Source organism: Meleagris gallopavo, chromosome 22 (assembly GCF_000146605.3).
Source record: "Meleagris gallopavo isolate NT-WF06-2002-E0010 breed Aviagen turkey brand Nicholas breeding stock chromosome 22, Turkey_5.1, whole genome shotgun sequence".
Classification (NCBI taxonomy): Eukaryota; Metazoa; Chordata; class Aves; order Galliformes; family Phasianidae; genus Meleagris; species Meleagris gallopavo.
The window spans coordinates 5818772-5846483 of record NC_015032.2 but is presented as its reverse complement, the minus strand read 5'-3'; the positions used below and the strand labels follow the sequence as shown (position 1 = coordinate 5846483).

At 52.5% G+C, this 27712-nt stretch overlaps 1 protein-coding gene across 7 annotated transcripts; it reads right to left on the bottom strand.

The window, feature by feature from the left end:
* Positions 1-488: 488 nt before the first annotated feature.
* ZNF512B (zinc finger protein 512B) lies at positions 489-27666 on the bottom strand. Of its 7 annotated transcripts, XM_010722385.3 has the most exons (16): positions 23938-27663; positions 20473-20552; positions 19608-19736; positions 19125-19297; positions 18733-18986; positions 17900-17971; positions 15981-16115; positions 14566-14690; positions 12011-12103; positions 11067-11165; positions 10118-10405; positions 9344-9535; positions 3893-3994; positions 2936-2998; positions 1213-1311; positions 489-883 (listed from the first exon to the last, which is right to left on the bottom strand). In XM_010722385.3, the coding sequence occupies exons 1-16, from the start codon at positions 24050-24052 to the stop codon at positions 593-595; spliced, it is 2310 nt and encodes a 769-aa protein (XP_010720687.1). In that variant the 5' UTR covers positions 24053-27663; the 3' UTR covers positions 489-592. The 7 variants fall into 7 exon arrangements, with proteins under 7 accessions (XP_010720687.1, XP_010720690.1, XP_010720688.1 ...); XM_010722388.3 differs by lacking the exon at positions 19608-19736 and having other exon boundaries at positions 23938-27666; XM_010722386.3 differs by lacking the exon at positions 12011-12103 and having other exon boundaries at positions 23938-27664.
* Between the last annotated feature and the right edge of the window lie 46 nt (positions 27667-27712).

Here is a 27712-nt window from a genome sequence, read left to right as displayed (position 1 = left end):
TGATGCACGGCCCCACGCAGCCCAATGCTGCAGCAAAAAGTGCCACCCGACGTCCGCTGCCAGGCCCTGCTGTCCCCTGCCCCTTCCCACCTCTCCAGGCTGCCTGCACGGGACGAGCACCATTGGGAACACCGTCCTGGGAGGCTGCAGCCATGGGGGTCCAAGAGCAGGTGGGGATCCAATGCGGCTCTGCTGCTATTGCACTTTTCTTTTGCTCAAGCATCACCAGTTTTGCGCAGAGGTGGGAGGTCGGGAGGGGACGTCAGCAGAGCCCCCCCCCGGGCATGGGCACAGCCTCAGGGGTATGTACATGGGCAGAGGGGGCGAGAGTGGTCCAGCTTGCTCAATCCTGTTTGTTTTCCAGTGTGAAACAAGGTCCATGATTTGCTTAAAGTGGTTAATTGGTATTTTCTGTCTTTTTTTTTTTTTGTACTTTTTTTTTTTTAAGGTAAAAAAAAAAAAAAAAAAGGGGGTAGTACGTAAGCGAGAGAAGGGTGGGGGAGAGGAAGAAGGGGGGGTGGAAAACTGGGAGCGACCCCCACCCTGTTACCCTGGGCTGTAAACGAATCCTTGCAGATGAGTCTCTGAACGCTCACTTCTCGGGCACCTTGCTGACTCCCCCCTTGCGCTGGCTGGGGGCTTTGGGGCCACGCTCATCTCCATCGGAGCTGCATCGGGAGCCCTCCCAGTGCTCAGGGCTTTTCTTGTGATTAGTCTTTGCTGCCACGCTCTCTTTGCTCTTCAGGGATGTTTCTAGAGGCCTCTCCTTGGGTTTTCTCCCTCTTTTCTTCCCGTTTGTGCTTTTTTTTTCCTCCTTGCTGGATGAAAGCTGCTCCCTGTTTTTCTTTTTCCGGGCAGTTTCTGAGGAGGTTCGGAACCAGTTCTGTGTCCACGGGGTTACAACAGAAGTGGTTAGGGACTGGCCTTGGGCTGGCACCCCCGACCCATATCAGATGAGGACCCTCCCGCCCTCTTTCCCCACATTCTCAGCCCCCCGTACCCCACTGCTATCACCTCCCTAAGGGCACACAGGCTGGCATCAGCCTCTGGGTGTTGGGGAGACAGAGCCCCTCAGCCTGGGATGCCAAGTTGTGCCACGCCACTACGTCACCACTACTGATGGGAGCTGCTGTGCTCTGCTCCTTGACAGAGAAGGAAACAGCCAGCACGAGTGCATGGCAGGAACCTGAAGTGGCCCCGGAGCTTTCTTACCTCCGAGTGAGCCTTGATGATGTGGTACTTGACCCCACTCTCAGAGCTGAACTCCTTCTGGCACAGCAGGCAGCGGTATTTGCCCACTGAGTGCTCCCCCTGCAAGACAGAGCACACCACTGCACCACGCAGAGCCAACGCACCCCTCCCCTTCTCCTTCCCAGCCAAAGCAGGCTGACGCTCCAACCCAGAAGCACCAGAAAAGAAACATTCATTTCTAAAGCACCAGAACTGCCACAACTGCACCTTCTGCTCCACACGCAGCGAGTGCCGGCCGTGCAGCAGCCATAGCTCTGCTGGTGCTGCACTGACACGGCGTGTGTCCACACGGCCACGTGGGCTCATTTCCTCACTGTCAGCAGATCCGTGATCTACTGGGACAGAGCCCTCAGCTAATTTATGTCCGACAGGCTCACCTAATTTTCCTTTTATGCTGGCGGGGAGATGCAGCCACTGCTGGATTTCTGTCGTTAGAGCCCTTCTGGGGATGACTGATCTCCCGGCTCTGCCGCAGTTCACGACTCGGGGGAGATAATGTGTTCTCTATTGACGAGGGGTTTATGGATGGGCCTCTTCAGGCAATATATCCACTCCGTGGGAATTTCCCCGTAGCTGGCTCTGCGCCGTAAATCTGCAGCTAGACAGGGTTCCCCTTCGGGAGGCAGGCAGGATGCGGGCAGCCTGGCCCCATAAATCCTCACGTAAAGATCATCTTGGCCCATCTGAGGGTGGGGCAGTGCCTGGGAGCCTCCTCCACTCTTAGTGCCCAGCTGTGCTGTGGGCCATGCCAGGCTCACCTGACCTGGGCGGTGCAACTGTACGCTTACAAAAAATGTTCTTCCAACTGCTGGCTGCTTTCTGTGCACAGCACCGGAGCAGTGACAACAACGGCAGCTGGAAAAAGGCTCCATTTTCTCCCAGAAACCATTTGCTGGTTCTGCATGCCAGCAAAGGAACTGCTGCAGCCTCCTGAGCTTGCACTTTTATCCTGGATGAATACCGCTTCTTCTGCCGGATCTCTGCAGCCCATTTTCTAAATGATCTCATTAGGGGCTGATGTGCCAGCTAGTGCTGGAGGAGTGCTGGAGTTTGTGTTTTTAATAACGATGGGGTATTTATTGGAGCTGCCTCCTGGAAGCTACATTCAATGGAAGCTGCAGCTGGAAATGTTTCAGGGTATAAAGCTTTATGAGCTCTTACCCAGTTCCCTATGCTGAGCACTCCTCCTGCAGTGGCTGCAGGCAACCAGAATCCCACACCAGGTGCTGGCCCCGGCCAGAGATGAGCTGGGAGCTGCAGGAGCTGTGCAGGAGCTGCTGTGCGTTGTTCTGGGTTTGCACAGGAGAGCTCTCCTCCAAGGCTCGGGTTTTGGCTCAGTCCTCTCTATGACTTCTGTCGGGCAGGACACGACACCATGGCTGCGGCTGTGATCCTGCCCAGGACGGTGCTGGGCTCTGGCTGCAGCAGTGCCTCAGCTGAGCAGTGACATGTTGATGGCAGCGTGTCACTCAGCCCTCTCCGCAGAGCTCACGCCCTGCCTTCAACCAGGGCACTGCAGGCAGCTTCCACCCCTCCCAGCGCTGGCTGGAAGCCACAGGGATGTGGTCACAGTCCTTTAACCCATGTCATTGTCCCTAGGAATGCTACTCTCAAATGAGCCGTGGGCATGGAAGGACAAAACCAACCCCACCACCGAGCCAAACCTGTGAAATGAGGAACCTACCTTGTTGCAGTTGGCCAGGTGAGCTTTCAACCCCGAGACGCTGGAGTAAATGGCTTCACAGCACTGCAGAAACAAACAGAGGAGGGTTTTTGCCATGATCCCTCATCTCTGTACTTTCCTCCATCCCACGTCCAGGAGCCTGCTGTGCCAGCAAGGCCACAGGTCTGGGCTGAGCAGCATGAGGTTAATGCTCTGCGAGGCACCCAGGGCTCCGGTCACACGTTTCCTATTAGTGCTAATGGGAGTCATGTGGCCACATCCTTCTACAACAAGCTGAAAAATGTCTCCCTTAAATGTCTCCGTGAAAAACGTACATTTGGGAGCAGTCAGGAGGTCCTGCTGGGCTACAGGAGTTCTTGGAGCCACAGCAGACGCTTAATGAAGGAGAGAAATCACCCGGGCAGCAGCATGACCAGTTTCTGAGCAACGTCTTTTCAAAGTGCCTGTGTATGACATTAATTAGGCAGCGCGTCTCCCTCGGCCTTGTGGTAACAGTTTCGTTCAAATTTCCCATTACCAAGGCTTTGTTTCAGATTATAAATCAATGGCCCAGCACGAGGGTGGAGTTCATCTCCCTGCGAGCTCAGGCCAAGGCTGTGCTTTACAGCGAGATGGAGCACACACACCATGTCCTGGAGGCCTTTGCCTATCCCAGCACTTCAAAAAAAAGAAAAGAAGAACATATAAAAGGACTTAAAACCAGCTCCAGCTTTGCTCTGGGAAAAGCAGGTTCTGTGCAGAAAAAGGCTTAGCCCAGATTGTGCGGCCCTCACCCAGTGCTGGTGCTGAGAGCTCCCCACAAGCAGCTCCAGAGCCCAAAGCACACGGTGCAGCCTGACCCCAGTGCCTGAGCAGTAACCATAAGAATGTGACACTGGTGGGTTTTTGCCCCCCAAACTCCCCCTGCCTCCTGCAGAGCAAAACCAGACTGGCCCAGAGAAGAGAAAAGGTGCTCACATTATTGGGACAGTTGATGTGGCCCTTCTCCTTCACTTCATTCTTCCAGCTTTCCAGCAGCCTTGGATTCAGCTTTGGAAGTCCTGGCCGGGTGTAGTTGAGCTGCAAACAATGGGAGATGATTACTGGAGTGGCACGCACCGGTCCCATCCTTGGGAGTCCTTGGGCAAAACCAAATGGGTTTTGCCCTCACCATGGCAGTAAAGCGAGGCCAAAAATGCTTTGGGAAGCTGCCCTACAGGATGTCACCCCCTGGGAGTGGCTCTCCTTCCACCAGTGAAGGGAGAGGACAGCAGGAATAGCAGGGCAAGAACCGTGGCCACATCTGTGTGGTGACAAAAGTCTCTTGTGCTCCCGCTCCCTGCGCACATATCCCATTGCTGCATGGAGCCAGGCCCTCTGCTATTGATGCCCTGTGTCACAGCTGCCCTTCGGCCATGTTTCATAACCCACAGAACAAACAGCCCTGCACACTGGGCACAGGGGATGATGCCAAGTTTGAAGAGCCTCCATGGCTGCCTTCCACCCATTAATGAGCAAAGCCTATTAAACAATGAAAGGCTCTTGTGTCTCTGCCTCTCCTGGCAGGGCAGCTCTTCCCAAGTGCTTTTAATTACTACTTTATTAGTGACTTGGATGTTTAGCACAGCGGGCTGGCCCTTCCCACTCTGTTTCTGCATGTTCAGCACACACAGGAACAGCTGTGGCACCTCATGCCCAGTGCCCGCCGTGGCACACGGCCCTACCTGTGGGTATATGCTCCATGAGGGCTGCAGCACAGAGCTGCCCTTGGCCAAATGTGTGCCAACAGGAGCTCTGCAGGGAGGATGCTGATCATGTCCTGAACTCCAGCTTGCTCGGTGCCAGAGCATGGCAGGGTGAGCTTACAGGTCGCAATGAGTGGGTGCAGGTACCTGGGCAGCTTTAGGGCCATGCAGCTCTATTGGCACACTGATATATCCCTGCTTTCCAGAGAGGAGACGTGGACAAACCACGCATGCAGAGAAGTGCAAACCCAAGCTGTTTCATCCAAGTGTGCACATCAAACTCTGCACTCCCGCTTCTGACAACGCAGGGAGGTGGCTGGCTGTGTTTCTTTCCCAGTTGTGACTTTTCCTGGACGTGCTGATAAGCAGCAGATTTGCCTTTGTCCAGCTGGGTCAGCCCTGAGCGTGCAGCTCCAAAACCTCCTCCTCCTTGCCACTGAGCCTGAGGTACCGGTGATGGGGAGGGTTGGCTGTAGGTGTTGTCACATCAACCCAGGAGGTCCCTCCTGCCCTCACCTCGGCACGCAGCCAGAGAAGGGAGAAGGGGCAGAGGGACTTGCGAAACGGCGGTAAGGACGTTACTAAGGATGGATGTGGAAATATGCCCCAAGGCCTGGTGTGCTGTGGTTCTGTCGTGCTCTGCAGCCACGAGGATGCCAGCAGAGCTCTTTGAAGTGCTGGGATGGTGCTCGTCAACTACTCGGGGAAGGCAATGCCACCTCCGGGGGAGAACACAGGGCTCCCTTTTTGTCATTGATGCTGAGAGCTGGGATGCCAGCCGGCCTCCTTAATTAAAAGCCAATCAATCCCATGAATGAGCAAACATTAATGGTAACCGCACACAGCCCCAGCTACAACCTCTCCCTCTGTGTGTCCCCAAGGAGGAGGTGGGGGGGATGCTCAGAGATGCGGATTCCGCTGCTCCGGATCCCACTGCAGAGAAGAATCCCTCCCCGCTCCGCTCCAACAGGCACTGCACAATAACATGCAAATCCCATGTCTTCCCAGGGCGCTGCGGTTCTAGGAATGTCAAAGCCATCTTTATGTCTCTATTAAGAAGGAGCCCCAGGCATGGAATATTTTATTTTCTACCATTTATTTTCCTCAAACAGCCCGTAAGTGAAAATCTTCATGGCCAAATCATTAAACGACTACAACTGGTTTTGGCCACGGCCCATCTCCCCTGAACAGTTGAAGGATGCTAGGGTGGGAAGGCTCGTTCTCTTTGACTGACAGTTTTATTTAATTAACTTTCATATTTCCATCCTCTCTGCTCCCTAGACAGCTCTCCCCTTCCCCAAAATATATTGCAACAAATGAGAACCATGTGTTCTGCCTTGGCCCCAGCCAACATCTTCCCCTTGAACAGACTTGCCGCGGTACGGGGTCCTCAGCCCCTTGGATTGCCCCGTGCTCCTGCCCCGTGGAAACCACAGCTCATTCCATCCTGGAGGCAAAGCCAAAGCACAGTCGGCGGTGGGCTGGAAGCTGCTGCAGTGCACAGGGCAGCTCTGCCACCCAGCCAGGGCTCTCAAGAGAGGGCAGGGAGGAAGGACAGGTCCCCATGTGGTCCTCACCCGACCTTGCACTGGGATCTGGCTCAGCCCACCACTGAGATGAGTTTGCACGGCTCAGCCCACCTCCAGGACTTCTGCAGGGATTGCAGAGCCGTTGTGTTGGGAGATAGACCTCAGCCAGATTTTTCTGGTCTAGAATGTATTCTGGTTCCAGTATGGGATTTTCTTAAAGACTCAAGCCCGCAAATGACTTTTGCCCTCCAGCTTTCAAACTGGCCTACACCAGCCCTTTGCTGAGAGCACTGACTCTGCCAGCACTCACAGCCCTGGCCTGCCTGGCCATGTGTGAGATCAGCCTGGCACCGCGGTGCCATGCAGACCCCATGCCATGAGCAGACCCCAAAGGCTGGGGATGGGGTGGCTGTGTGCCCCCCTCTCCCCCTCCCTCCCACCACATGAACCCAACAGCTCTGGCACAGAGCTCAGCTGGGACCAGACCTTCCCTTCTCACTGCAACCAGAAATGAGGCACCCCACCTGGAGCTGTCACCGATTAATAACTCATTAACCCAGCAGTCTAAAGCAACTTGAGTAGAGCAGGCAGGCAGTTCCCTCCAGGAGCGAGCACAAAAGCAAACTGTTCCCTAAAGAGTCCAGGAAGGACCAGGGTATGGGGCCAGAGCTCACTGTGGCAAAAAGACATCCTTCCCCTGAAAACCTCTGAGAGCACAAGCTGTTTCACAGGGATGCAGAGAAAGCATCAAACCATGACCGAGCAGGGTTTCCACAGTGTTTTATCCCATCTCACCTCTTCTCTACGGGGCTGCTTCTCTGAAGCCAGCCTCCAAAAAGGGTCAGGGCATTCCCTTGCAGACAGGGATTGCAGGGCCCAGCCCAGGTGGTAACTCCCAACCTCTCGCTCCTCCTGCCCAAAGCTGGAATCCTCCCACAGCAGCACTGGGGCAGAGTTGAGCCTTACAGCGGGTAGGTGTATGGTACAGTGGGTAGGGTGCTGGATGGCTCCAGCGAAGGCTAGAGGAGACTCAGAGGATCGGCAACATCTTCATGGAGCTTCTGAAAGGGGATTTTTCCCAGAAAAGCAGCAGGGGTGTGTCCTTCCCCATCTGACATCCTCAGCAAGCGGCCGTTGTGAAATACCCCATCTGTTTCAGCTTATCCAGAGGCAAATAAAGATCAGCGCGAGAAAATAAGACTCCAGTGTATATTTAGAAGTGCTGGATTTGGTTAGTGCAGAATGAAGGCATTGCAGGGCCTGGGATCTGAGCAGCAATCGTTTATTCTGATGCCATTGCTTTGGTGCGAAGGAATCCACCCTCCTGGGAAAAGGCGAATGCATCTCACCATGGGCCACCAACGGGATCCGGAGCCACAATCCCTCCCCGGCCAGGACCAGCTGTGGCATGAGGGCTGCAGTGGGTCACTGGGAGCTTGGGGACAGAGCTCTGAAGCAAACGGCGAGCAGCCTGGGCACATCCAACCATTGCTGGGCGCTGCCTGGAGCTGGGAAGCATCGATCCCTCTGGGATGCTGCACATCTTGCAGAGATGGCATTGGTGCAGCGGCAATCTGCTGCTGGCCCCCAACATCTCACCTTCCCCTGCGTCCAGCGGGGGGCCTGTGGGTCGGCAGCATCCATCCAACAGCTGGAAACAGCCCATGGGAAGAAGAGGTGGTGGCGTACTGGGAACCATCTGCCCTGGTCACGGTTAGCCTGCATTTGTCTTTCTGCAGCCCCAGCGGCTCTGGGTTGTCAGATCCCTCAGAGGGACTGCCACAGCTTGTGGTCTGCAGCAATGCTGGAGCAATGCAGAGGGATGTAGAGATATAGGAATGCTGTCCTCTGCTCCTGTGCAGCCCAAGCCAGACCCACTGCAGAACAGTTCTGCCAGCATGGCTGAAGCTGATCCTGAGGAAACAGCTATTTTGGGGCTGTATTTGGGAAGCTGGAATGTTTTTCCATACACTTAACTGAAGTACTTTTTAAACACAAGCTGGTCCTGAGTGATGCAAGGCGCTACTCAGCAGTGCTGGACCCAGCAGAGCTCCCACTGTCTCCCACCTCCCCCAGCACTGCGCCTCAAGAAAAGATGGCACAGACTGAGCAGCTGATATTTGAGAGTGTTGTCAAGGAAACGTGACAGCCACTGCAAGACGTGCCCAGAGACAGACACTCACAGCTACACACGCATTGCTCCCTGCACTGACCTCAAATTTGTCTGTGCAATACAAGCCCGGCACAGCTGGGGACAGCAGGAACAGCAGCACGTGCAGGGCTCAGGGTCCCACTCCTTCAGACCAAGAGCCTTGTTTGCCACCTGGGATCTGGTCCAACTCCCCTCTCTCTTGTCTTCAACCCCAGTCTGCTTCCACCATCCATCCTGCGCGTTGTTTTCTTAGCACTGATGTGGGGCTCACATTGAACAATCAGACTCTGAACACGTGAAACGTCTCATAAAAAGCACAAAGGAATGTCATGGTGCAGCTGTGCCAGGGGCTGAAACACTTCCGATGTCTTTGTACACTCAAATATAGGTCTGGTGTCCAATACCCAAAGTCAATAGAAAGGAGGAAAAGAAGAATGTGTGAAGGGGGGAAAGACAGCACAACACCTCTCCTCCCTGAGGACTGCAGAGCATTTTAAATGAAACAGCTCCTTTGGGCGTGGTTATTTTTATGCTATAAATGCATTACAGCTGAAGTCATCTAGAAACACATTGGGGAAATCAAAAGTGTTCAGTGAGCACTGGCTCTAAACCTTCCAGTTCTGTTCCAAGACGGGTGGTGGCACCACGGCCTGATCCTTCTCTAAGCTGGGCACCTCATGGAGATGCCAAGACACATAAGAATGATGCCAGTTTGTTCGTGTGCTAGTTTCCTGCCTGCCTGCTGCACGTCAGTGAGCTCAGTGCCTCTGCAGGACAATGTGCCAAGAGCACACACTGCAGGACAGCACAAGACAGGCTGCAGTAGTGAAAAGGCAATTCCACTGCTAGGTGGGCTGCTCAGCAATACATTTACCATTGCTGCTAATTCACTGAATACATGGCATATGAGACATGTGAGGGCTCAGCCACCTGGGGCCACGCTGCCCTTCCATGGTCTCTGTGCACACCTAGCCCGAAACAAGGAGAAAGCAAATCCTCCTACCCGCTTAGTTTCGGGTACCAAGTCGTCCTTCATCCTCCGTTTGGTCCAGTCCCTGGCGAGCTCATCCTCTGCTATCTCCTGAAGGTGGAACACGGCCACTTGAGCTGATGTGCGACGGATGCGGCCACTTGGGGTCCTTTCAAAATCCTCTACGGGGGTGGGCTCTGGCTTCACCTCTGGCTCCTCTGGCGGCTGCAAAAGAGATATTGCTATGAGCAGGGGAGAAGAGGTGAGCTCCAGTCCTGGGATGCGGATGCTCAGGTTCAGGTTATGTGTTTGCCAACCTGTGTGCCAGAGAGGGCTGCAGAAACACCAGCACCCCAAGCTGGGGACCACAGGCACGCACACAACTACCTCCTCCCACCGCCACCCAGCCCGAGCACTGGGCTGGTGGCATTCCTCCATACTCTCAGCCTTCCCATGTGTACAAATATCCCCATTTATTAGTTACAGGGTTATCAGAGTCAGACGCAGTGCCAGCAGAGATCAACAGAACAGAAAAGGATGCTCCCCAGGGACGCATGCCACAACCCCAAGGCTTTTGAGTAGCTGGCCCTGAGGACATGGTCTAACATTTGTTTTGCAGCCACGGATGGAGAGCTGGCTGGAGGACAGAGGAACTGCTGGTCTCTCCCCTCACTTAAAAACAGCTCCTTGCTTTTTTAGAGGAGCAGGGAGAGCTGTTGCTTGCTCCCCACCTAAACCGCATGGTACAACACACACACGTGGTAATGTGAATGGAGAGAACAACATCAGTCTGACGTCTGCACCTGCCTTGCCTGGCCCGGCTCTGCCCGGCTCGCTCCTGCCCACAGGCTCTGCAGCTCTGCAGTCACCCCCAGGGAGGGATGGCCCCACTTCTCGGGTGGCGGAGGTGTCCGGGGGGCTCACTGAGGCTGGGTGTTCTGACCGTACATGGTAATCGTGGCCAGCCTTGGATTTGTATTTCTTCCCGCAGTGTGGGCAGCTGAAGACAGGCTTGTCAGCCTCGGCGAGCTGCTTCCCACAGCGCTTCTGGTGGTACTGGTAGCCCATCAGGCTGGAGAAGTTGGCTGCGCAGCCCTGCAGAGATGGGGCAAAGAGAGGGGTGAGGGAGGGCCGTGACACAGCTGTTACGGTGCCATCGATCCGGGCACTGCTGGGACACGTCCTGCTCTGCAAATCCCTCTGAGACACGGGGGATCACCAGCCCCAGTGACACGGAGAGGCAGAGGGAGCAGTCCCAGTGCCCCGTGCTAACTGCCCTGCTCTGACACACAGACAGGGTTCCCCAGACAGACAGACAGACGGCAGGCAGGGAGCAGCGAGTGGCAGGCAGGCATTGCCAAGTATGCTACGCAGAGAGCAAACCAGCTGCAGAGACAAACCTCAGCCACACGCCCCTGTTACCTGTTCGTGACTTGTCTGCAACCGCCTTGTCACCATTTTGGTGCTGTTCGGTTGATTTTTACACTGTGCCCAGGACACCACCAGCAGCCCTGTGCCCTTTGCTGGGTTCAGGAGGCAGAACTTGGCCTTCAGTGCTCCTCAACTCGCTCTGCTGCCACCCTCCTACTGGGAGCCAGAGGGATGGGGATGGGGACAGAGACAGCTGAGCTAGGGCAGAATCGTGTGCAAAGTCGAGAGCACAGCAAGGGATGCCCAGAGGACACGCGTCCCCTCTGCACTGGGACTCGCTCCTTCCATCTTCTCAGAGAACAAGAAACAGGAATCGTTCTTATACCTCATTGGGGCATTTCAGTTTTCCCATCTGCTTTAGCACTTTCCTCAGCCTTTCCCGCTCTTCCTGTTCACCAAGGGCAGCGGTTTCCACAGGAACAGGCTGGAAACAAGGAAGTAACAGAAGCGACAGAGTCAACCATTTACTCATGTCCTCTGTGCCAGGAGTGGGTGGTACAGCCCTGCCTCACTGCAGCTGTGAACCTCGCGCTAGGTCTCCCACTGCTTTGAGCCTTTGCTGTTCAATGCCAGATTTGCTCATGCATTTTCTGTGTTTGCACTGAAAGGGTTAATTGAGAAATGAATGAGCAGTTCCTGCACAGAGAATGCACCAGCCAGGCTAAAGAGCAGGAGATGAATGCACAGGTTAAAGACAAGTCACAACTGGTAAGCACGGGACATGTAGAAATATGGTTATGCCTTGCCCTGGTATCTCACAGGCAGACACAACTGGCTTGTTAAGCACAGCACCAAAACAGCTGCCTGCCAGACTTTGTTCACAACCAATTTTATTGCTATTTCTTATGAAAATGGCGGAGAGCAAAACATTGGATTTTGAGACTTGTGCAAAGCAGAGCTCATCAGTGCTGGGTGTGTAGGCACAGCTTTGGAGGCAGAGCTTTGCCACTCAAAATCCACCTCACCATACTCTGCATCTTCCACCATTCTGGGATTTGAATTCCTGTCTTATTTTTCCAGTTCTCTGCTCTATTCCCAGGGATCAACATTAGTTTAACTAGCTGCCTGGGAATGAAGGGCTTTGCTTAGCAAGGGTAAGGCTATCATCTGTACTAAGCAGCATGCAGGACACTGCAGAGATGGTGTTGTGAATCCCTCCTTTGTAAAGACGAAGGAAAGTGGACAGTTGATTGCTTCGTCTTCTGTATGTGCATCTTTAGGAAGAGAGGAGAAATGAGGTGTGAGATGAGAGCTGCCCAGCTCTCTTACCTTGCTGACGTGTTCAGCCATGGTGTGGTAATTCAGCCCAGCTTTGGACTTGAACTGCTTTTTGCAGTGTTGACACTTCAAGGCGTCCTGCAGCTGAAGGAATCAGAGGCAAATCACCATGGAGGCCCCGACACCTTCAGTTCTCCAAGGGTTGCTCATCAGTGAGCCCCATGGGCAGCTGCTGCTGCACCAATACCAGTGGTGGGACCCAGCAGACAACTCAGCACCCCGTCCTCCCGACCCAGTTTGAGCTTGCAGTTCAGCTTTCTCTTTGTTGGTCTGGATCTCTCTGTAATTTGGATACTGTTATCAAACCCATGTGCCCCCATTTTTGGAAAACATTCAATTTTGCATGTAGATTTAAACCCCACTGGCTGGAACCATCTGGACCTGATGTCTTCCTGTGAGAGGGCCAGGACAGAGAAGCAGCTTTGATCTACTGACATGCGAAAGGCCTTTTCTCTGCAGCTCTATTAACCATGACAGATGCTGGTGTATGATGTGCTTTCTGGGTGTCTAAACTGTTTAGAATTAAGACACTGCAGGACACAGTCACACAGACACTTCTCATGTTACTCCACTATTTGACTCAGCTTGGTCTCCTGAATGATGCACACACTGATGCAGAAGGGGAACTTGGAAAGTGAGTGAGTGATGACTTTTGCTGGGGCAAGTACAAGAATTTATTGACTCAAGAGGGGAATGCTCTGAGCTCTAGGAGACAGGATGTCTCAGCAGGGAGACTGCATTGGGATGGCTGTGGCTGTTCCTGCTCTTCCTGCCTGGAGGATGCTCCGACTTCAGCACAGTCCATTCACTCAAAGCTGAAGGGGAATGCAGACGGAGCTGCAAATCCCTCCTCATCCTGGAGCTCTTGAAAACGAAACCTCACAGCAGCCAACTGGAAATGACTCACTTGCACCTCTGCTCTGATGGGTTAATCTTGTTCCAGATCACATCACCAATCCTAACAAGGTCAGTGCTAAAACAGCCTTAATTCAGCAGATGCCAGTGCCAGCCATTGTAGGGCTTACTGTTCTGGTTAACACTGAAGAACACAGTATGTTCACATCTTAATAAACTCTTTCACTTGGGATGCCCTCAACTCCTTCGGATCCAAGCATGTTGCAACTCTTCCTATCCCTTATTTCCTTTCCAAAAATCTACAGAAAGAAGGCAGATTCCAGCTAAGAAATACTTCAATCTAATATTACAGCAGAGAACAAACGGAGAAGGTGCCTGCACTCCAGACTCATTTCTGATGGGAGTAGCTCAAGGCACAGCTATGCCATAGGCTCATTGCAGAGATGCTGCTGGGAAGTGGAAATGCAGCCACACACGGGGACTGTCCTTGTTGGACCACAATCTGCTCTAGCAGAGATGCTGTGAAGCACCCCAGCTCCTTGAATGACAGTTACCTCAGGAGTGACTGTGCCTCATGGGAAAAAGGAGCAGCACAGCAGTTCCTACAGCAGGAGCCTGCACATCCACCGGGGCTGGTGTGTCTGTTCTCACAGCCAGAGCACAGGTATGCCCTCTTGGGCAGGTCTGGCTCTGAAGGCCATTGTGATTCCACTTCGCCGTAAGCTTGGCAGGCTGTGCAAGCACCAATTCCTTGGCTGAACACCCACAGGCCTATTTATAGAGGGGAAGACAGGCCTGATGGCTCTCAAAGATCTGCATTCGGCAGGCTGGCTAGCCTTGCAGCCACGTGGAGCCTGCCTGGCTAGGGAGCTGCTTGGAAAGCACAGAGATAGGAGATAAAATGGCCAAGATCCCCATTCCACCAAAGCCAGAACACTAGCAGAGGCAGGACGCTGCCCGGCATCAATGTAATGCATGGTTTGGAAGGGATAACAGCCTCTCACTGCCATATAAATAGTGAGGCACAGGCTGAGGAAGCATTTACTGAAAATGAATGTGGAATCAAAGCTGAGCAAAGTATTTTCAAAGTGGGAGGCATTGATCCCGCGTTGGCTTTCTGTGACAATGGCTCTGCACCACACCAGGTGACGGATGAAGACGTAATCCTTTGCTCTGATGGATGGTGGTGTGGCGGAGAGACAATTTTTCATTGCACCATTACTAAACTCCTGCATCTCGACAGTCTGCCCGAGAACACTCAGGCTTGGTATCTCACTGAGACATGCTCTCATTCAACCACAATTTATCTGGCCCGATGCAACGCATGGCACAGAGTGAAATCCTGCAGCCAGGGCTCTGTAGGAGGCCAGATTAGAGACAACCCCAACAATCTCCCAGCCTTGAAACTATTCATTTAGCTACTAAAAATGCACAACTCTGCTGGAGATATGGCAACAAGGGGCCAAGACCACAAAGGGATTCTGAATTGATGAGAATTAGGTGTCCATATCCCCTGTGAATTCGTATCAAAGTGAGGCAGCCAGCTCTCTGAAGACGACTAGCAAGTGCTCTATCAGCCACAGCCCAGAACTGGTTTTAGAAATACCAATACGCATTTAAAAGCAGCGCATGCACACAGCCAATCCCCTCCAAAATCCAGATCTGTGTGACTGAGTATGGCAAGCTCTTACTTTCTGGCAGACATCCATATGCTTTTTGAGCCCAACGATGGTTTTCCTGGTTATAACACTGCAGGTTGGACAGGCAACTTCTCCCTTCTCACTGATTTCCCGCTGCCACTGGTCCTCAGGATTTGCTGGTGAGAGAAAGGAGGGAGGTGTTACACACAGAGACAAGCAGAGAGCACGTCCTTCATAAGCCTGGGTTGGTCATGTTGAAAGGCACCAAAGCAGGAAAGTTTGCGATGTTTAACAGACAGATATTCATACGCATGGGCCAAAGCAAAGCTGGACACAAATCATGCACGTGTAAACCATGCCAGTCCCTCTGCTCCTGCAGCTGCAGCAAACAGGGCCAACGGGTCACTGATGTGGGTTACTTGACCTGCTGGCACTTTGTGGTATTTCACATTTCCAATCCCTGCTGGTATTCTGCATACTGGGAGTTACAGTGCCCCTCATCACCTGAACTCGCCCTGCTCAGAATAACTCCCTCTTGCCAAATAAAACAATCAGCGGAACTGAAACAAAGGTGAGCGCCTCGGCTCCATTCAGATGTGTGCCTGGAAAGCTTCTCTGGCATTTCTTTTCCCAGCAGACAAACAAGCAGCTAGGGGAGTGTTGTCTTCCAGGCGTGTGTTTATTTGAATGGCCAGGTCCAGCTTAAAAACACCTACAATAAAAGATAAATGCAGCCAAAACCTGCCCCCAGATCCAGATTTCATGCCGTGTTCTCAGCAGAACTGTGCTGGGTTTCATGCAAGGGAAGCCCGGTCTGAATAAAATCCGCCAAGTCTGTTTATTTGGATGCTTTTGCATGGCTGTGAGATCACAGAGTCGTTTATTTGAATTTGAAACCAGTGCAAGGTACTGCAGCTGTATTTATCTTGCACATCCTGCGTTCCTCCTGCTGTCAGAGCTCCCAGGGAAAGTCAGCCTGTGCTAGCTCGTAGGCTCACCCTGAGGGCTCCAGGAAGACACAGTCATAGTCAGTTATATGTTGGCATGTTCATGGAGATGAAGTTATAAAAATGCCAGCATCCCAGCAGCTGCTTTGAACTGTGGTCACACTGAAGCCAGGTGGAACCAGGATCTGGCTGTTAACTCCCAGCTCTTACAGCGAACACATCTATCCTCACAGTGACCCCTTTCAGGATGTCAGCTGTGACATTGTGGTCAGCCTGCTACACCTCAAAAGGGCAGGAACTGTCTACTCCTATTTGTAGTCTTGTGCTGGGTCTAGCTTCTGCTTTTGCTCACAAACCTGCAAGAAAACTCATCCAGCACAGAGGCTGCCGGACCAGGAGGGAAGCAGGGATCACAAGCGGTGCAGGTGGGCAGGCTCAGTGCAGAGCAGAGGACCGAGCTGCTAAGCAGCCAGGCTGCATGCAGAGCTGCTGCCTCTGCTCTGCCTCCATCAGCCTTACCTGCTGGTAGGTGCACAGCTGCTTCCTTCTTCACACCAGCTCCTGGAGGTTTCTTTTTCAGCTCCTCCATGTTGGTGCTCCCCTCCAGCTTCTTGGCTCGATGGGCTTTCGCCTTGTCCTCTGCTTTGACGAGACCTGTAATGAGAAGGGACTTTGTTCAACACTTGCTTTAATAGCGTCAGACCAACTTACAAGTAGCAGGAAAAATACCTCTACTTCTGACATAGGAACAGTGAGATAGGTGTAGGTCTGCCAAGGCTGTACGTGTAGGACCGCGTTCACAATTACGACAGACAATGTTATAATTAGCTTCTGGTGCTTTGTAAACTGAAATAATCATTTCCCTCAATCCTCACAATTTAGGAACTACAGAAACACCACGGCAAAGCAGGTAGACTGCTTCTGGCAAGGGAGACTGGGAAGAAGACAACCTGGAGAGAAGGCAAAAGGGCATTCTGCAATAAACCAAAAGAGGCAATTGAATAGCAAGTTCAAGATCTAAAAGGGATGCTCCTGCTGGTGAACTTGCACTGGAAAGGCTTAATGCTTCCTCCAAAGAATGCGGATTACTTTTAGAAAACTGGACAAACTGGGTTCCCAGACATCATATCCCACAGGATCTCTCTCACTACTGGCTCTCTACACAACTGTCATGATGGACACAGATCTCTCCTGGTCCTGCTGGCTTCTGGGAAGGTGAGGAAGGACAAAAGGGGAGGAGAGGTGACCTGGCAACAGGTGCACAGAAGAGGAAACCTAGCACAGTCCCCTTGGCTGATGGCAACCGTCACTGAGCTGCCTGCAAACCAGAAAAGGCTCTGAAAGAATGAGTTGGGAGAGGAACTCGAAAGCAGGGCTCTCCATACATGCAGAAACAGCACCCCATGACCCTAGTGGCACCCTTGCCCCCAGGGAGCAAACTTTGTTGTGTTACAGATGGTATGCTGAACCACAGGGACACTGGGAAATGCCTGCTCTTTTTCAGTTTCCATTTGAGGCAGTAGGTCATGGGGGAATGGGCTTATTCACAAGGAACCCACAGCAGACATTTCAGTCTGTGGCAGTGTCTCTGCGGGGAAGTTAAGGGAAACAAACCCAGACTTCCCAGGAGCCAGAGGACAGGAAATCACAGAGACCACATCCCATCTGCTCTTTGGTAAGTGTGTTTAATTCCTTCAAAGCCATTAGTGCTTCTCCCCCAGGACTTGTACTGGAAGGTGCTGCCTCCTCCAGTGCCTAGAAATGCATGCTTTATTTTCTCAGTTGAATGAGTTTCATAGCCAGCATGAATCCAGTTGCTTTCAAGCTGGGGGTGTTCCAGGTTTCCTCCCTCCATACCCAGCTGGGTGTGCTGATGGAGCACAACCACAGTCCCAGTCACTCTTGTTTTGTCAAGCTGAAGAAGCCAAATTCTGAGTCTCCCCTCAGGAAAGAGCCCAGTAACACATCTCTTCACCCTTGAATTCATTTTCTGTAACGTGGGTGACCAGCACTGGAGACAGTTTGAGGAATGGATGCATCACCATTCTACTCAGCAGAAATAATTTTCAGCTCCACTGGCAATACTGTGGCATCCCAAGCCAGAGATCGCCTGCCTCATGGCTCACTGGTGCCAGCAGCTCTTTACTCTGTGTTACAGACTTAACCAGGTCCTTCCCCCTCTTCCCTCATTTTCCAGGAAAGGCTCCCAAGAAGAGCAGATTGGGTTGGTATCAATGATAACAATGTTACTGCCTTTTATTTCCTTTCCTTTCCAACTTTCTTATGGTCAAAGGCACCAGTTCCTCTGCCATGACATTTCTGTGCATAGTGGCTCCCACTTTACTTCCACCACAGGAAGGATTTGAAATGTACCTGTAGCTTCTCCCTGAAATGTCCCAGAGAGAAGCTACAAACCACAGCTGATCCATCCATATTACCTTTTAGTCCAAATGTTCCCGAGATGGACGGCTGCTCCCCCGTAAACTTCTTAGGAGTTTTCTGTTTCCTTCCTGACTCAAAAGAGAGAAACAGAGAGAGAGATTTGGTCAAATACCCTTACTGCCAGGTGGATTTCAGCTGTCCCAGGGCCAGGGCTGTACACACACTCCATGTCAGGAGGAAAGGAATCACCCCAAGGAGGCCTTCACCACTATGAAATAAAGGAGATGCTGAATGCAGCAGGCAGCCTAGTGAACACTAACAGGATTCTGCTTCATGCACCACAAAACTAGAAGTCATAATATCTAAGGCCAATTCAATGACTGAAGCCACGGCTCTGTCCAGTGCCAAGAGCCTCACAAGCTAAGGTATTTGGTGCTGGTTCACTTGGGGAGCTGCAAGCAGTGCAAACCGATGCTATAACAGGGGTAACCATGGCCTGGCTCTGCCCAGCCCTGCCTGCCAGCCACACAGTGCTAATAAGAGCACCCAACAGGTAAGGAAAATGTGTTTGTCACTCAGCCTGGTTTAATGCCACACTCAGGATAGAGAAGCTGACTAAGCAGCTCGCTATGCTGCAGGTAATTCAATCCACGTCCAACCCCACAGGTACTACAGAAATACCTCTACTACAGCTACTGCCTGTTTTTAACTCGCAGTGAAATTCACTGTTTCAAGAAACCACGGGAGCAAATTAGCAGGATGTTAAAAAAAGGCTTAATTACATTCAGAAACCTTCAGCAGCATTCACTGGATCACAACCCTGGCCCTTCCCATGGGAACCCCCTCCCCTGGGCTCCTGAACCAGCACAGCCCCAGGCTCTAATCTTACTGTGCTTCATCCTCTCCGGGTCTTCTTCCTGCAGTGATGCCTGGCTGCCCCCCTGCTGCCCGCCATCCTTGCCACTCGAGGACTTTGCCGTGGGGGTGGCAGCTGCAATCGCCTCGGCTGCGGCGATCTGAAACTCCTTGCTCTCCCGGCTCTCTGCCGGGCATTCACCATTCTCAGCATGATCCTGGGACACGGCTTTTTCCGTCTTTGCCTGTTTGGGATGGATGGTGGGGCAAGCTGAACTCTCAGCAGCTCTAGGGCAAAGCACAGAGGGCTTGTTTAAAGAGGGGTTGAAAGACAAATGTTCTGACACTTCTCCCCACTCCTAATCCCAGACCATGGGAATGGAGGCTTCCATGCCACTACCACACAGCCCAGCCGCAGCCCGGTACCTTTTCTTGCCGCTGCTCTTCCCAATGGCCTTCTGCACTTTGTTTTCTGTTTTGCTGGCTGGCACTGGTCGGTCCAAGTGATTCCAGAGACGATGTTTTTCCAGCTGGGTTTTGGAACTGAAGGCAGCTTCGCAGTACGAGCACGAGTACGTCAGCTTCTCCGAGATTGCGCCCTGTGTGGAGAGGGAGAGAAAGGTGGGCATGGATGTCAGACCTCAGCAGGGCCAGGATTTTTCTGATGCAGTTATGGACACAGTGTGTAATAATACCCTTCCCCTCATGACAGTTCCCAAAGGTCCATTCCCTCCAAAATCACAAGGGACCCACTTGTAAGCACCTTGCAGCCTGTGCCTGGCCCATCTGTGTCCTCCCCACATTCATCCCGTGTTTCCCATAGGGTATAAGGCCTGAGAGCAGCTTTGCCCTGTAGACTGCAATGTAAAAGGCCACTGGCAATGATACATGGCCCTCCAGTCTCCTTACCCCTTGGCAGCGCTGATAGTGGTACTTCAAGCCATAAATGCTGGGAAACTCCAGCCAGCAGCCTGAATTGGGGCATTTCACCCTGGAGTGGGCTTTGAATTCATCCTTCCACTGGTTCATCAGTGGCAGCTGGGAACAGGAGAGATGAGAGACGCAGCTGAGCGATGAGCACCTTGTGCCTGGGGGTGCACCACTATGTTCTGAGAGGTGCAGGGGCACAGATGGGATTTCTGATCATCCCTGTCCACTCCCAGTCCCCTCCCAATGGTTTCAGTGCTCCCTCTCACCTGTGAAAGACGTGGGGATGGAGCCACGCATTGAGGCTCTGCAGATTCTCAGTTCCCCCCGAGAATTTACCTTGCTGTGCCTCCTGAGGCACACAGCGTGCTCCTGGTCAGGCTGGGGAATAAATCAGGCCAGAAATTGCCTGGGTGATTTAACTACCCCACATTTCATTTGGGTGGTAAATCACACTGTGCCCATTCCCTCACGACTAACTGCTCTGTGTGTTGTCTACGCCAGTGTGCTGGAATTAAACTGCAAGATTCTAGGGGAAATAAATCAACCAGTGCTCCCTGATCGTTAGCCAAACCCGAGGTGGCTGCAAGAGAAATGAGCTCATCTGGGAACAGCACTGGGAAGGGGAGTTTGGAGGGGGGTACTGTTCCCCACCAGGATTTTGTAGGGTGCTTAGCAATGCTGTGCACTCTCACAGAGGGGATACAGGACCCAAGATTCTGCTAAGCTCATTAACATGCTGCTCTGAAGACTAAACCACCTGAAAGGAAGGTTTAACAAAGCAAGGCTGACTGTAGTGGTGGTGCAGGGAACAAGGCAGAGGCAGGGACCACATCTGGGCTCTTACAGGGATGTCTTTCAGTGCCTGGTTCTCAGCCTTGGGTCGTCCTTTCTTCTTGCCTTCGGTTTTGTCACTGGTTGCATTTCCTGCAAACAAATGTAGCACAAGTCACCTTTTGCCCAGCCTACCCCATGGTGTCCTCCTGGCTCCGGGCTGCCCTGCACAAGATGCAGATCCCCATTTGAAGGCAATTCCAGCTTCCCTGCAACTCAGTGCAAAGCCCATGCACCTGCAGACACCTGTGTGACTGAGCACAGTCCAGCTTCTCCTGCAGTCTGCAGACTGCTCTCCTTTAATTTGCAGAAGCAAAGCACTGAGCATTTTCAGCAGAGCTGAAAGCCATACTCCCACTTGAGTCAGATGGAAATCCTTCTATAACTATGCTATTTAGCAAAAGAAATCTGTGCTCTGAACCAGCTGTTGAACACAGATATCCCCTGTTCACACTGCGTGGTTGGTAGGGCTGAGCTGCCCTGGGGCTGCAGGACACTGACTTCCACAGGGAGAGCAGGAATGGGAATGGTGGGGGGTGAAGGACAAGTAAGGCAGTGCCTGGAGGGGCTCAGACCAGGAGGAGCAGTGACACAGACACCTCTGAGAGGGGCCATGGCTGTGTGTGCTCACAGCAGACTCTCATTGTCCCATCCAGAAACCTGCTCTGTTCAGCCAGATGCTGTGATGTTGTCACCACTTCCAAACAGCCACAGAGATCATGAGCTTCCCAACACGGTGGTGTGGGGCACAACAAGCACAAACACATTGAACTGTGCCAAGTCCTAGACTGGACACTGAGGCCCACAAGGACAGCACAGTCCTGATTTCACTTAACTCACAACCGGAAGGGATTGAGCCAAGTGGAACAAACTCCATGACAACTTTCATAAGGGTTTGTATGCAGAGTTTGAGGAAGTTTCTCAAATCAATCCATTGTAACACTCTAACTTTAATCCTTCCTAGCTGGAGCAGAGTTCTGCTGTCACCCTGTGGGTCTGGAGAGCCTTGGTGAGGTGCTTCTGGGCAGGGAATCTATTCACTAGGACAATTCCAGGCTCACCAGACACATGCTCAGGTTTATCTCCACCATCAGAGTGCTGGCAGCCAGTTCACACCCCCCTGGCTCGGAAGAACTCCAGCACAAGCAGCCTCTCCCAGAGGACCCAGCCGTGCTGATGGTGCCACATGACTGCCCTGGCACCATGGGTGCTCTGTGCTGCTCAGTCCCTCTCTTGTGCTCTGCTTTTAGAGTCTAACAATTGCTAAGAGAAACATTCCAAATCAGGGCAATTTCTGAAAATAGAGGTCAGGCAGTTGAACTGAAGTGATGGAAATAGCAGGAAATAGAAATGGCAATTCTCTGACATAGATTTCAGCACGACTCATAGCTTGGCTGCAATTGTACAAAAGCCAACACATGGACAAAGGAAGGGCCCGGGAGCTCAGACCATGTTGTTACCCTGCTCCCTACTGGGGCATGTACAAATCTGCCTGCACAAGCACTTGTTGGCACAGTTCAAAAGGAGGAAGCAGAAGTAACAACCAAGAGGAATGAAAATTGCCTGGTCAAAAGCAAGGGATCAAAGCACTGCCAACTCCTCCTCTGGAGGCAAGCAGCACGCGTGCGGCGTGTCAGCGTGGCTGTAACAGACCCACCTGAATGGAGAGATTGCTGCAAGGCTCCTTAAACTGTCATGCTTTAAGTGATGCTGAGTCTCATGCACAACATTCAGACTGAGGTCTGAGAGGGCTTAATGAGAGGGATCAGGAATGAAAGCCATTTGCTACGACAATAGAACCAAGCTAAAAAGCATCCCAGAGAAGGAAGCCCAGATAGCAGAGGGTGGTTGAGATTAAAAACCTCAACTAACTCAACCTATAAAACACCCTTCCCTGGTGAAAATCAGATATGAAGAAGAGGCCGGAAGGCACGTCAGCAAAGCTCCTGAGCAACCAGAGCTCAGCTCCAAGCCTGGCACTGGTGGCACTCTGAAACCAACCCCAGATTTCTCAGCAAGTGAGAGAGATTAAACAGAAAGCCATCCAGTTACCTACAGAAGCCCTACCAAAACCACCGGCTTTCTTCATTTCCACACCTTCTGCCCCAGCGGCCAGAGGTAAAATAGCAAGCAAGACAATTTCCTCATTTATTTCCCAGCCCTCTGAAGCTGAGCCAGCTGGTTTGCTTCATTTTGGTACCCATAAAGGCATCATTCCGAGATGCTGCATCCCTCGGGAATCCCACTAACTCAGAAGGCCTCATCTGCAAGAGCTGGCTGTTCACGTATAGCACAGCAGCAACCTCTAAGGAACATAAAAACTCCTAAAAAGTCACCCACCTGGTCCTGCAAAGCAGCCTCTGCTCCAGAGCTGCAGGGAAGATCTTGCAGGCTCACTCCCCCAAACTGCAGGCTTTGGAGCAGCATTGCAGGGCTCATTCCAAAACTTTCAGAGTGGCTGTGAGGACTCCTGCTCACCACACCTCCCTTATGCCTCCTGCATTTTCAGTCTTGCACTCATGTGCATGCTCAGACCACACACCCAGGCTTTTCCTATGTGCTTATGTAGGGAAGGACCTCATCCTCCAGGTGAAATGGAGCTACTGCACATCATGGGACTGTATGAGCTGGGAACCACACAATCTCACAACACAGCAGTTACCTGCTATTCTTCTCCTTTTTTTCCCTCTGCTTTCTCTCCTAAATGCTTCAAAATAACCCCAATTCAGAAGACCCCAGAGCAGCCAGAAGAGCACACCCTATCCAGCAGCCCAGCATGCCCACGGCCACAGCTTGCCTCAGGGACACCTCTTCTTTCCTTTCTACAACTTCCACAAGTTTCAAAACTTCTGGTAATGCTTCACGTCAATTAAGTGCATGAAAGCTCCCCGTCCAGATGCCCTCACTGACCAGCTGCCAGTTGGGAACAGCATTAAGCCTTATTTACTCTGACAAAGGGAATCCCTATACTTGTTTCCACTCTCAGCACTTTCCCAGATATTGCAACAAGGTACCTTCATTATTCTTCACTGCATCACTTTCAGTCCACGTAAATCAGAATGAAGGGCTGAAACGAAGTCTGCTCTACTTCTAAGGTGCTGATAAGATGCCACCAGCTTTGGGTGCACGTACTTTCCATGATCAGAGCCACCTGTGAGCCCCACAGAGGGGCTGAGAGCGTCTCTGCTCAGCAGAAGCAGACGGGAGAAAATCTCCTTGGGTCTGGAGATGCCTGAATAGTGAAATCCACCATCGATCAGAGCGACAGTGCATGGGTCCCCGAGGAGCTCCATCTAGGGGGTACGACACGGGAGGCAGCAGATGGCTGAACTCATTTCAGCCTTTCCACCCTTTCACATAACATTTAGCTACCACCATGATAAATAGACTTAGAGACACCCATCTTGTTAGACAGAGGCAGGGTGAGATCGTCCCCTCCAGCTCATCCACGTTCAGAGACAGAAAAGCAGTTCCTTACCCAGCCTGGGGAGCTCTGCTGGAGGGTTCAGCCTCGCCTCTGCCCTGCTCTCTTTGCTGGGTTTGGTGGAACCTGCAGTCTTCCTTCCACCTTTACAGGCATAGGAATCCGCCATCTCTGAAACAAGCAGGGGATGAGTTACAAGTCACATGGAGCTGGGAAGAACACATGCTGAAAGCAAGGAGAGCTGCTGGAATGGAGGGAAATTAGAAATCTGACAGCTGAAGCATTCCCACAAAGGGAAGAAACAAGATAGATTTCTGAGTATCTGTCCTCTGGCTGAGCAACGCAAAAGAAATGGTTGAAAAGCTGCTTTCATGATGAGCTGGTTTCCTTTCCACGTATAACAGCAAAGACTTTATTAAAAATTATGGGCTGGCTTCGTCCAGAGAAGTAACGAGTAAATGGCTTTTCCTCTTCGTTTATTTCTATACTTTCATTTAAGACACCAAAAGGAAAAAAAAATAGTGAGTTTTAATGAACAGATGCAGTGATAAATTTCCAATTTTCCTTATTAATGGGAAACTGTTATAAACCGAGAATTGCTAATGTTATCTAAATTTTCTGTATTAATAATTCAATTTGGCTTCTCTATAAATAATGAACATCAGAAATTATCACGGAAGGCCCGGTCGTGCTCCCCGCAGAAGCAACCAGCAGGAGACCCCTCTGCTTCAGGAGGATTAAGGCCATGGAGTGGCTGCTTCTGCCCAAGTTCATTTCAAGTATCCTCAGACACTGAACCCAAACCTCACACTTGAACGAAGGGAGATAACACAGCTGCTTGGAGTGAGCCACCGCTGCGGGCTGTACAGCCCGGTACAATGCAGCAGGATGAGGGATGCACCTTGCAGGAGGGGCTCAGCCTGTCTGGTTTGGAAATTTCTTGCAGTGCAGACAAAATTCACTGCTGGGCTGAGTAAGTGTGGGTTTGGAGACCAATGAGCAGGGTCTGGATAAGCAGCAGTGCTATAGCCTTCAACTCAGATCTTGCTGCAGAGCCCAGCTGCACCAAGGGACCAAACCTGCCCTGGGGGTGTCAGGGCTTTGGGAGTGGGTCCTGCTGGCCCCATGGGCACATCCAGCCTGAAAACCATGGACAGTGCCAGGGAAGCGATGCCGATGCTCAGCCAGACACGAGCAGTGCAGATTGCAGGAAGTGCCACCTGCTGCCTTCTTTTCACCTCTGCTTAACACTTCTTTCCCATGTGCACACATTTTTTAAAACACAGATGTGACCTGTCGGCCTCTGATGCCTCTCACGTAACCCCGTCTGCATCGTTCAGCTCAATCCAAGTCAAAGATGAGCCCCCTGAGCATCCCTAATCACCCTGCCCAGGTGCCCGGTGGGATTGCGGTGCTTGGGGAGCAGCTCCTCTGTACCCACACCATGGGAAACGGGGTTGCAGGCCCCCAGCCCCAGAGCACTGCTATCACAGTGTGGGACACTGTGCTGTCCCTTGAGGTGTCCTTCCAGAGGTGACAACAGGGACTTCCTGTGCAGGAAAGCATAACTGTGCATGGCATGCAGACCAGATGCTCCCAGACGAGCTGGCAAACTCCTCCAGCAAGTGTTCAGCCAGTGACAAATATTGGGCTGTTTGTGCAGACACAAAGGTTAATCAAATCAAATGAGAAATTCCATTCTTGGCAACAGGTTCTCTGGCATTCAGTGCCGAACACAGGAATCATTTATTCCACTCCTTTGAACTCCTGCAGCAGAAGATCTGGGTATGAGCTGCAGCAGCTCTGGGAGTGGGCACCCAGTGGGGTCCCTGCAGTCTTTCCCCAAACTGCAGCTCATCCACGGGGACAAATGTGCCAGTGCCCTCTCCTCCTGTGCCACTTGTGAAGGACAACACGCAGGGAAGGTCCTGCTGGGAGCAGACACCCCGCATGTTCACACCCAGTAGTGCATGGGCAGCAGTGGGAGCAAGGGATGAGGTGAGCATCATTTCCTATCGCTCCATCCTGGGGCTGAGCATCGCTCCTGAGCGCTCCCATCCTGGACCTGCAGTCCCACTATCACTGCTGATCACTTCTGTCCCATCAGAGAGGCCCTTTCTGGCTGGTTTTGGAGGTTTGAAACTTCTCTGCTTTCCCCATCAAATACAGCTTTGAATTTTTTCCCCTGTAATTTTTAGCTTATACGAAAAATAAAAGCCAATAAACCTCCTAGCGAGAGCCAAGTGCCACTCCATGACCATCAATACAACCCCAGGGATCCCAGAGGAATTGCCCCAGAGCCAGAGAGCAGAAATCAGCCCATTGTCTTCAGCCATATCCAAACTTCTTACTTGATTTGAGTCACACCCGCTGACACCAGCCAACAGCCTGTGCCGTGTGCCTTTCCATGCTTCCACTGCGTTTTGGTGCATTTTGCAGCCAGTGATGAGAGAAACAGATATTGGCAGGTCCCAGCTGTGAGCGGTGCTGGGATGCACTGGGGGAGGCCGGGACAGCCGCAGCATCTTTGCAGGTCAAGCTTCACTCTATCACAGCTCCTCCTGAAGAGGTGCTGGGCACAACCTGACTGCTGGCACATTTGGTATGAACTGGAAAAGGGGAACTGATTCCACACTTCAACGCGTATCAGTCACCGGGGACCAGGTCAGCAGCAGCACACACACACTCCACCAGGGAATGCTGTGTGGCCCCAGCACTTTGCAACCACCTCAGCACACATCACCCATTGACTGCTCCACTTATTGTCAACAATTAATTGATGGCTCGGTGTGATGGAGGTAATGCCAAAAAGGCAAGTGAGCTGTGGGGTGAGTGGCATGCTGGGGCAGCGGGGATGCAGCGAGGCCATCACAGGTGACAGCCATCAAAAGGAGCTCAGGGTTGCGCACTAAGAGAAACTTTTGGGCATGGGGAGAGGCTCCCTTGGGAGAAAGGGGAATCACCAAGAGGGAAGCGCTTGGCAGGTGACGTGACCTCTGGGGTAAGGATGGCCACCCCATGCCAGTGGAGATGCCATGCACGTCGCTGCCTCTCCTGCCCCTCTGCAGTGCTCTGAGTGCAGCTGGTGGCCGCGCAGCTGCAGGGGATGTCCATCTGAGGTCCTTCAGCATCACCACCATCACTCAAACCCAGCAACACCCGCTGGCCAGCGGTTCTCCTTAGTACCCCTATGAGGCTCTTCTGCAGGAAATCACTTGCACCGAGCAGAAGTAGCACCCAGCCATTGCACTTCACCCAAGTGCTTATTTCTGGGCACGGGCGAAGCTTTTGGTGGTTTGAAAGTTTCTGTTTGAAACATGAGCAAGTCCCTCCCCTTCGGCCATCCTCGGGCCCAAAAGCAAATGGGAAAAGCACACACACAAACACGCACAAAATCCCAGCAGACAGTGAGCAGCAGCAGCAGCCCCGGCCGGAGCCACCACCCGGTGTCACCACTGCCCGGTGACCTGCGGGGCCGTGTGTCACATCACCGCTGGGCTCCGCCGGCGTGAGCAGAGGCAGACGCCCGTCCCGCTGTCACTTCCTTGGACCTGCCCGGGTCACGCCATCACCTGTCACCTCCACGGCCTGGGCCGAGCCATACTCGGCGGCCGGGTCCCTCATCCTCCTGCCCTGGCCGACGCATCTTCCCGTCACCTCCCCGGCCGGGATCCGCTCGTCCAGGGCCGCCCCACCTCCTGTCACCTCGGTGCCGTTCCACCCTCGGTTGTCCCCCGTCCTCCCTCCCGGCTCACCTCTCCCGTCACCTCGCCGACCCGGCCACGGACAGGCCGGCTCACCCCGCGGCCCATCGACCTCTCGGACCCGC